The sequence below is a fragment of the Antrostomus carolinensis genome, unplaced genomic scaffold (genome assembly GCF_000700745.2).
Source record: "Antrostomus carolinensis isolate BGI_N321 unplaced genomic scaffold, ASM70074v2 scaffold21433, whole genome shotgun sequence".
NCBI classification, from domain to species: domain Eukaryota; kingdom Metazoa; phylum Chordata; class Aves; order Caprimulgiformes; family Caprimulgidae; genus Antrostomus; species Antrostomus carolinensis.
Window position 1 is genome coordinate 1 of NW_010304728.1, and position 10,623 is coordinate 10,623.

Consider the following 10,623-nt stretch of genomic DNA (forward strand, 5'->3'; position numbering starts at 1 on the left):
AGGGCACCAGCTTCCAGGAATTTCTCTGAAGGAACAGTGATGAGCTGACTGTAAAAATCCTGTTCAGGCTCCAGAGTCCAAGTATCCCCCCAGCCCCCCATCCTTTGTCTCTGCTTCTTGGCTGCTCTCCCAAGTGCTCCTTCACCGTTCCCTTTCCTCCCTGGCGAGTTACGGTGTTATTGTTCATTCCCCCTTTTCATGCAGAGGGCTTTGGGCTGTGGTTGTGGGTCAGTGAGGTTGGTGGGGAGGCCCTCCCCGTGCCCTTCCCTTGCCCTCCTCGTGCCCCACTGGCTCTCTCTTCCCCACACAGCCCCACGAGCAAGCCACACTTGTTGCAAGAGAGCTCACTCTCCTTCTGGCCAGTCGCCCGCCCTTTCTGGCTAACTGACTCCTCTCTGGGAGCTGGTGCAAACTTGCAGACCCAGGAGAAAACCTGTCCCTCAGTTTTCATCTTTTTTTAATAGAGTTGGTGGGTTTTTGTTTGTTTGTTTTGCTGGTCTCCTTGATGTCTTGTGGGTGTCAGGCTGGTCCCAGAGCTGGCTGGACGCAGCCACCCTGGGTGATGTGGAGCCATTAGAGCGATGGGGCCTTTCCATCAGCGTCACCTTTTGTGCCAACCAGAGCATCTGCCTGAGCTGTCTGCTCTGTGGCAGCAGGTGAGAGCGTTGGGTGGGCTGAAGGACTTCTGGTCCTGGTGAGCTTCCTGACCTGGCTGGTAGCGCTCTTCACTGGGAGTTACCAGCACAAGAACAGTGGCAGGTTTCAGCCTGGCAGAGGGAAATGCCACATGGTGGTGGCCTGACTGGTCACTGCAGGGGCCTTGGCCATGGCCTGGCTCCTACTCTGTGAATAGAAGGGGATTGCAGGACTGTCCTGGCTGAGCTCTCCGCTTGTTGTCTTTTGTTTGAGCTGAAATTCAGGTGTTTCTTTATACAGGAGCAGCAGGAGACGTTTCCACTGCAAAAGGTGTTGAAAGTGGCAAACATGGAGAAAGAGTTTGGCAACTACTTCTACCGTAAGCAGCACTTCGAGGCTGCCAAAGGCAGATACAAAAGGGTATGACAGCGGAAAAAAATGTGTTTTCCATTGTGAAAAGCTGTGAAAGCAGTGATTATGAAGTGCTAGCTCACCGTAACAAGTACAGTTTAAAGATCAAATAACTTGTTTATATTTTCCAGGCATAGTTTGTTATTTAAGAACAGGTCTTAGCCACCTGCTTTTGTGTGAGCAGCAGTGGCAAACGCAGGAGAAGGGTTGGCAGAAGCAGGCAGAACCCTTTTCCTTCAGGCTCGCTCCTTGTGGGCTCTGGCTGAGGCAGAAGAAGACATCTCAGCAGCTGTGTGAGTCCTGAGCAGTTTGCGTGGCCGACTGCTGAGCTGGAGCCTTTCGGGTCAGCGTGTGCTGGGAGCTGTTCTGCTGCAGCACAGCTGGGTGTTGCAGCAGGTGGTGAGGGATGATTTGAGAAGGAACCTAGAACCCCTCTGCTCTGGAAACAGCTACCACTGGCACACCGAGCGCTTTATTTTTTAGCCTTCCAGTTGGGAATCACAGAATAGTTGAGGTTGGTGGGAACCTCTGGAGGTTGTCTAGTACAACCTCTGCTGCAGGAAGGTCCACCACAGCAGGAGGTTGCCCAGGACTGTGTCCATTCAGGTTTTGAACATCTCCAAGGATGGAGACTCCACAGTGTCTCCAGGCAGGAAAATATTCAGTTATTCACAAACTGGAGTGCATCTGCCTTTGTTTCAGAGGTAGTGAGGTTTTGTGAGACTTTTCTTCCCTCCATTCAGAGTTGCTTTTTCTTGAATAATTTACACTGCCTTTCTCTCTGTAAGCTTTCTTTCCCATCTTTTTGCTTATCATCTGAGTCCTGGGTTTAATTTTCTTTTATTCTGCTGCTTTTAAGTTCCTTGATAGGTTCCTAAACCTGTAGCCTTCTGGCTGAGCTGGCTATTCATGCTGATAATGGCATGCAGTATTTTAGAGTTTTGATTATTTTTATTTTTAACTGACCTAGGTAAACATAAACACAAGTGTTGCTGGCTGGTTCTCACTTTCCATAACAGATTTGTTGTGCAACAGTTCTTTTTCCATGTCTGCTCAGGCGTTCTCCATCCTTGGTCGCAGCCCTTCCAGTGAGGCAGAGCGGTGTCAGGTTGATGCTTCCAAGTTGCTGGTGCTCCTGAATCTCTCACTCACTTACCTGAAATTGGAACGTCCTGACCAAGCTTTGGCATATGGGGAGAAGGCCTTGGAGATTGACCAAAGAAACGCCAAAGCGCTGTTCAGGTGTGGCCAGGTGGGCAAAAATAAATTCCTCTGGTAGCCACATCAAGGAATGCCCCAGCCTGACTGACTGTGGAGAGAACCTCAAGTGAACCGAGGAGAACCACGGAATTCTGAGCCAGGCCTCCTAAGCGGCTGCAGCAGTCGAGGTGGTTTGTCTGTGTCTGACTTTTGGAAAACCTGACTCTCTGTAAATCTGTCCCACAGATCTTCTAATGGGGGATTCCTGAGTTACCTGAGTCCGTCTCAGAAATGTTTGTGGTTGCACATGCCTGAGTCTTGAGGAATGGCAGTGAGTCTGTATTTATCTTGCGACGCATCTGTCTTCTTTCAATGGCAGGCTTGTCTCTGCATGTCGGAATACAAGAAAGCCCGGGAGTTCCTGGTCAGAGCTCAGCATATACAGCCGTTTAACCGCGATATTAACAACGAGGTGAAAAAGCTGGCAAGGTGAGGGAACTCCTTTCCATCCCTGTGAAAGAGAGAGTGCTTGGGCAGGCTGGAACACGGAACAAAAAATATTTAAAATGTTTTTAAAAAAAACCAAAACAAAACACAAAACTATTCGGTTAGTAAGTGACTTGAGAAAATGCAGAGGGTTTTTCTTACTGTGGGGACAGCTGATTCCACCATTCTGCAGACACAGCAGTGACAGATGACAGGAGAGAAGCTGAGAGCACTCATTCTTTCTGTATGGTTTCTCTGTGGGGATGTGTGTTACGCTCTGTGTGAGTAGGTGGGTCAGGCAGGGCAATGGGCTGCTGAAATGCCTCCAGACCAGTGAAATGCAGTAGGCTAGTGATTAAGCTGATAATGCTTTGGATTAATAAGCATGATTTTCATTCTCTTTGGGGTGTGTTGGTTAACTACAGCAGCTCTTCTGCACTGCACGTCCTTCAGTGTACAATGTCACAAATACTAATGTTTGTTAAAAATGAATTTCTTGCGGTCTTGGAGGCAATGAGTGAGCAATCCTGAACGCAAACTTTCCCTTCTCTGGCAGGCTGAGTACAGCACAATCCTGCCAGCTATAGTCATGCCCTAGCCCCAACAAAACATGACTAACACTAGTCTGCCTTCATTCTTTTCTTCCCTTTGAAACTGGCAAAAGCATGAGCTGGTTCCCAAAAGCGTGTGCTGTATTTCTGGCACTCTTCATGGACGCAGAAGGCGTTGCAGTCTTCAGGTTCAGAGATCACGAAGCAGGCTTTAAATATGAGCCCTCTTCTCTTGTGTGTCCCGCTAGGCATTTGCAAAAAGGTTTGTAGGGAGCAGTACCATCTCTTTTTAGAGTAGTTAGTGCTGCTGGAAAAGCCAGACTTGAGGCTGAGTGCCTTTACCAGGTCATGTTTTGTTAGGGGACTGTCCTTGCACATCAGTCTGCTGTAGATCCACATCATCTTTAATGGTCTGTGACAACACACAAGTCTTCACCTCGTTCTGTTACTTCTGAAGTACAAAGAACATGAAGGCCGTATTAGCTGCTGGTCTGGAAATCTGAAATAAGCTACTTTCCCTTCACCCTGATCTACCTCTGGGTGTGCAGCTACCAAAATGCTGGGTGAGCGTGTTAGAAAATAAATCCGGCTGGCTGGCTTAGCTGCTCCTGGAGACTTAGTATGGAGTAGTGTCACAGAGCCATGGTAGAGTGCTGGAAGTCCTCATTCTAGAAACCTCACGTGTTCCCTTAGACTTGTTCGAAATACATTGACAGGTAGAAGAAAAATCTTGCTAATAATGTTGAGGTTGTGCTGCCAGGAAGCAAAGAGGCATTCTGCCTTCAGGGAAGCAGTGGGCAGGCGTTGTCGGCTCTGACTCTGGAGAAGAGCACACACAACTAACCCGTGTGTCAGTAGGCTGAGTACACGTTAAACCGCTGTTGTTTCAGAGTTTCTGCCTCAGCATTAGTTAAAATTGGTGTATTTTTTTTTTACTATGACAAAGAGTGGATTTAGTATAAAATGATGAAGACAACATTATCGGATGTTGTTAATGATGACACACCTCAGTCTAGATCCTGTTGTTGCCAAACTGCTTTGCATGAGAAAACTCGTAATGTGATCTGGCAAATACTTCGGAAATGGAATATGCATCAAAATCTTGTTCTTAGAGGCTTTTCACTTCCTTACTGACTACCTTTACACTTTACAAAAAGGAATATTGTGTGTTAATCAACAACTACCTTTTGCTGTCTAAAACAAAATTTTGAGAAGCATGTGTTTAACAGCTGAAGTGGGTTCTTGGCATTGTTCACTTCACTGGAAAAAAACAGACAGACTCCAGGGCGAGGGTTTTGTGGAACATGTGTCTGGTACCGGCTGTAGTTGTCTTGTTGGTGCAAATTCTGCTGCTGGATTTGGCAGTTCTATTGGAAGGCTTGCACTGCATCAAATCCAGAACAAAATGGGGTTGTTCTGATACCTGGCATGAATCTGCACCGCCAAATGAGGGGCTCTTGGATTTCCTGCTGTGGTAGGCATGTGAACATGCCCTCCACAGTCTAGCTGGGCATCTCTGATCTACTCAGTGTGGACAGTTGTGGCAACATCTGTCTGCGGCTTAACAGAAGAGATTTGCTGTGCTGAGATTTAATTGAAAGAAACATGTTGAGGTTCTGGACACGGGGGCTGCAAGAACATTAACCCTCATCACACTTGTGCTGTTTCTGGTGTGTTACAACAAAACCCTTTGCTTTTCACCTTATATGGTAGCAGATGCAGGAAAGCTGACCATGTGGGCAGCCATTGATCCCTGGGATGGTGCCCAGACTGAGTCACCCTCTGGTTCAGGGATTCCTCACTGCTGAGACCTCATTGCTGGTAAGGTGAGAGCACAGGGTGCAGAGGATGCTGTGCTTGGAGAAGCAACTTTTAAAATGGAGCAGTCTTGCCATGCTAATGTGATGCTGACAGGGAAGTGAGAGTGGAAGAGGAAGCATCTGCCCTGTCATCCCCTTAGTGTGATGTCCTGCTGTCTTCTATTCAGGAATCTGCCTAGATTCAGGGTCAATGCTAGATATCCTGGAGTAGGGCACATGGACAATGTCTCCTGGTAGTTGCTGAAGGAACTTCCACAAGGAGTGGCACAGATGAGGAGACACAAAACTAGACCACAGAACACAGGCGGGGGTTCCTCTGCATTGTCACATGCTTGCTAAACTGGTGTAGAAAGCATCTGGCTTTCTACCAAAAGTCAAATTTTGTACTTGCTAATAGTCACCAGGAAAGCAGAGGCCCGAGGTCTGGGGATGAGGCACAATGTTTCCCGCTCTACTTCCCTGACATGGCAGATGGAAGGGCTTGGAGGAGCTGCGGCTGTGCTACCAGCACGCTCTTACGTGAGGCCAATTTATTTATAGAAAAAATAATACATGTTTTCTGGTTGTGGCTCTGACAGTTGGACAGGCAGTCCACAACACGTGATGCCATGCTCTGCTCTACTTTGCAGATGCTGCAAGGACTACCTGGAAAAGGAGAAAGAAATGTGCTGCAAAATGTTTGCCTCTCTCAACTCTTCTTCTGGCTGAGCAAAAATGAAGGTAATCAAGTTGTAAAAAAGGCTGAGGTCTCCCAAAACCTCTGTTGTGTCTGAACTGTTTTCAGGTGGGGAACCTGCTTCTCTTCTGTGTGGGAGGATTTTGGAAGCAAAATGTAAGGAATGGGAGTGTGTGGAGGGGAAGGAACAGGATGGTGGGGTGAAGCACTCCTACATCGTCAGCTTGGGGAACCTTTCCTGCAGGGTAAGCTGGCATGGGACAGGAACCTGAAACTGGCAGCTCTTAAGTTTGGTTTTGCTGTTTCCTGTGCTGCTCATCCCAGTTACTCTTTGTCAGAGCCAGGGGGAGAAGTAGCTGTGTACTCTTGTTTCTCTGCCAATTAAAAGAAACAAAAAAAAAAATTGTTCCTGTCAAACTTAAGAATTGGATTTCCTCCTCCCTTCCAGTGCTCCTCTCTGAAGCTGTTGGAATGCCTCCCTTCAGAAAAATCTAAATATTTTATTTCTGGGTTTTTTTTAAATATTAAAAAACCTGTTTGTATAGAAAATTTCAAATAGATGTTTTGGACTGCTTAAAGCCTTAAATCTTCTAGCAAAATTGACAGGCTTATAAATGCACAAAGGCTCTTTGATCATTCTTTTTTTTTTTTCTTTTTTTTTTTTTTTGTCAAAACCTTCAGGAGAGGTGTAAGGGGGAGTGGAAATCTTCGCTGGTCTCTTGCCTCAGGGTAAACCCTAGGGAGAGAGTTGCAGAAAATGACAGCAGCTTTCTGTCAGAAAGCATCACCAGCTCAGGGCTGTCAGTTTGTTGCTGTTCTCTGTCACACAGTACAGGCAGTACCTCTTCCACTTGTAGAGAGTGAGTACTGGCAGCCTTTCCGTTAGGAGCAGTGCGAGTACAGGATGCAGGTCTGGTATTTTAAGGTTGGCTCTTTTGTCTGTGCTTGTGAGGAAGCTAAGGTACTGTTTGAGGAAGGGCTTTGATTGAAAGACAGCTTCCTAAAGACACGCAACCCTCTTCTGGCTGGATGTGCCCCCCTGCTGTAGTCCTCATCACCCCTCCCACTGTCCCCGTGCCCCAGTCTGAGTTGGTACTAAACTGCCTCCGAGCACAAATTCTTCTGCCCTGGGTTCGGGTGAGACTGATCATGTCTGTTAGCAGGTACCTACCCCTGGGCAAGTAGCCACAAAAGGGGATTTAAGACTGGAGCAGTCTTGCCAGCATGTGCAGGAAGTCTGTGGCTCTGGGCTTGGCAAGGAGGCGCTGATTCTCCACTTGCTGAATTTCAGAGACTTGCAAGTTTGGAAATCTGGTCTGACAGTAGTACGTAACGGTGTCTGACCTGGGAAACTTTGTGTTCTGTGCATCAGCTGGCCCTGCTTTGTGGTGGGAACTCTGAATGAATGTGGTGGTCTGCTGGGTTGCCAGACAGGTCCTCCACTGGTAAAGTTGTATGACCTCTTATTTCCCAAAATGCGGCTTGCAAAGATGCTGATTTCCACACAGTTGGTGTAATGGCACATGGTTATTGTCGTAGATAAAACAGTGTCTTCAGTTAGTGGAGACAGAAGTGCAAAGGGGAAGGGAAAAGAGAAACTTCTGCTGGAGGCAAGCTTAAAGATTGGGCTGAACTGTTCGTTAGCCAGAGTTTCTCCACAGACTCTACTGATGCACTTGTACAGTACTTTCCTGGAGTTCTCCCACCTTACACAGCTGATGGACAGCTGTCAGTCTAAAAGATTTCTAACCTTTGAAGTTGATTTTAATTACACTATTAAAAGTAAACTAAGTCTTCCAAATAAACATAAATCACTGAGACCTACACAAGAATCTGCTGTTAATTCATTGCAAGAAAAATCCCTTGCTGGAGGAGGTTCTTGCAGGACAGAGCCTTGTGCTAGCTGGAAGTTGGTTTGCTGCTGCATCTTGCTTAAAAACTTCATTACATATTCAGAGAGGAGCAAAGCAGTTCCGACTGGAGCTCCTACTCTCTGTCAAAGGAACTGCTAATTAGTCAGACTTCAGGCAGAACATTCTTTGGTATTTTCTGCGAACTTTGTACAAGTTCAGTTTGGGGCACAAGCTGTACTCAGTCAGGCTGGCAGGCCTGCTTCATTCTTTCTGTCAGGCACTGAGCGAGTAGATGGCCTGTGAACGCTGCCTGTAGCTCATGTTTAATGATCCAGTGGAATCACAACAGTTATGGAAAACTTCACTTCGTGCCAGTGTTGACCTGCCAGCTTACCAGCTAAATGACTCAGAGCTGTGGTTGTGGCATTTTCTCTCTCCTAAAACACTGCTACATCTATCCCCTGCTTCCGAGCTCCTTCCCAGGTAGGTTTGCTGTAACTTTTGACGAGTTCTGCAGAAGTTGCTCTGTTACAGGGACAAATACTTCATTTCTCTCTACTGAATAATCCAGGGCTTTGTTGTATGTTTTGCATAATGACACTCAAACCCAGACACACTTGAGTATCCTCATTCTGCAGAATTTTGTATCCCTATCACTGTAGACTCCAGTTCCTCTAATTGCCACAAACAACATCTTGCTCAGAACACAGATTCTTCCCTTTTAACAGAGTTTCAGGTCAGAATAAATCTTCTCTTTGGTGAAAAGCAAGGCCACTCATGATGCTTCCTGGAAGAATTCACAAATACTCAGAGACAGAAATAGACGCACAAACACTTTCTCAAATCCATCCTGCTGCATTTCCTTGCAAACTCAGTGGCTGGGGTCTCATGATTGCCTCTATGTGAGTTTGGGTTATTTGCCTGCCTCTGTATGCTCGGTGTGGTGCAGACGTGTTGAGCCAGGTTAGCTGGGATGTGCCTAGCTGAATGTCCTCCTCAGTGTCCCCTAAATTGTAGGATATCGAATGGGTTATTGGAGCTTTTTGTTCTTTCTTGTTTGAAAGAAATTTCTCATCACTGTGATCCTTCATGATAAGAGAATTTAATCATGAGGAATGGGGGCAAATTCCCTAGAAATGTCTGGATTCTAGTAGAGGGTCCCTGCTGATAGTTTGATCCCAGAAAGATGGGTCTCTGAATTTTTTTTTTTTTATTATAGGTGAGCCAAAGTTGAAAGCTTGCCTGTAATGTGTATCGGCTCAATACACAGAAGTGGTTTTAGTAGTTGAGAGCACACAGGGAAGTGTTTCAGTGAAAACAAACAATGCTGGTATATAGCAGGAAACTATGACTCTGAGGTCAAACTTAAGATTGCTACGAATAGCAGGGTCTAGCAATTCTGAAGGCATTAATTGGTGAGAATTGGCTGCAGAACTGGGGCTGTGTCGCCAGGTAGAAGTGACTATAATTGGTCTTAAAATCAGCAGCAGTTGCCAGTTAAACTGACTTAATAAACTGAAAGACTTGCAAATAAACTGAGAAGTATCTGCATACCACAGTCAAAACTCCTACCTTGGGAAGGCTCCAGACTTGGAGTAAACAGCAACTTGCTGCTTCCCCTCCTGCTCTCCCTTATTACTGAGCAGATCTAAAATGTGCCTCCTGCTGATGCTGTCCCTACCCACTGCGTAAAGCTGAACAACAGAGAACCAGCAATTTCATTTCTCCTTTAGAATATGCAAATTATTGTACCACCAAGATGTCCTGTGCTGTGAAAGAAATTGTTAAATATCTGCTTAATGCTGAGCCTTGCTGGAGTGAGTGGGAAGGCTTGAAGGATGACTTAATTAAGCATTCTCCTTGCTAAGCAGAGGAAGGAGAAAAGCTTTAATAAGGCTGTTGGGTTGGCTTTTTTTTGTTTGTTTGTTTTCCCTCCAGCTCTCTCCTCTTGTAGTTTTTTGTTGGTTTTTTTGTTTTGGTTTGGTTTTTTTGTTTTTTGAGGAGCTCTGCAGTTCCTGCCTGCCGTAGTGCCTGTAATACCTTTCTGGAAGACTGATGGGCTCTGATCTCTTTTAGAAACTGTCAGTGGAGAAGTGACTGTACCACTCTGCTTAGGGATGCCATGACGTGCATGCTTCCCAGTCAGGTGTAGTGGACATGGGTCCCTGGTTTGAATGCACTAGGGATGGCTTTGGCCAGACCAGGAGGTCCAGTCTGGGTTTAGAAGTGAGAATCATAGAATCATAGACCTTTGTGAGTGGGAAGGGACCCACAAGGATCATCCAGTCCAACTCCTGTCCCTGCACAGGACAATCCCAACATTCACACCATGTCCCTGAGGGCCTTGGCCAAATGCTGCTGGAATCTTGTCAGGCTTGGTGCCATCAGCCCCTCCCTGGGGAGCCTGTTCCAGTGCTCCACCACCCTCTGCCTCAAGAACCTTCTCCTCATGGCCAACCTCCCCCTCCCCTGCCACATCTTCCTGCCATTTCCTCTGCTCCTGGCATTGGAGGCCAGAGAGAAGAGATCAGTGCCTGCCCCTCCTCTTCCCCTTGTGAAATGGAAAGGAGGGACACCCATGCAGTATCTCTGTGCCCTACCATGCCCATTCTCCAAGGCATTGGTGAGGTGATGGTTCTCGAGCCTCATCGGAGGGCTGTCTTGGGGCCCAGCCCAGGACCATCCTCTCTAAGAGCCCAAGGTTCCCCTTCATGTGCTCACGTCCAGGTGAGGTAGGAGTGGGTTCCTGGCTGCGTTTCTCCTCAAGCTCCTGTCTGCTTGCCTGAGGCCACCCAGCACACTTGAGTCCTGGAAAGGACAGGCTGAGCCCCCAGTGAATTCCCCTGTGTGGGCTTCTGGTTCTCAGAGCTTTTGCCGGCAGCTGGCAGATAAAATATGTTCCTGTTACAAATCAGTGGAAAGTAAAAAAGCTGCTGGGCTCTTATCATTCCCATGATAATACTTGGTTTATCATGCAGGTAGAGTTTAAA

General features: G+C 46.9%; 1 protein-coding gene across 1 annotated transcript; it reads left to right on the top strand.

Moving 5' to 3' along the window:
* Nucleotides 1-936: 936 nt before the first annotated feature.
* FKBP6 (FKBP prolyl isomerase family member 6 (inactive)) lies at nucleotides 937-5,812 on the top strand (the record flags this gene model as incomplete). Its single annotated transcript, XM_010164555.1, has 4 exons — nucleotides 937-1,056; nucleotides 2,105-2,299; nucleotides 2,627-2,736; nucleotides 5,734-5,812. Coding segments are annotated over 4 exons (504 nt in total), but the record flags the coding sequence as incomplete, so codon positions are not given.
* Between the last annotated feature and the right edge of the window lie 4,811 nt (nucleotides 5,813-10,623).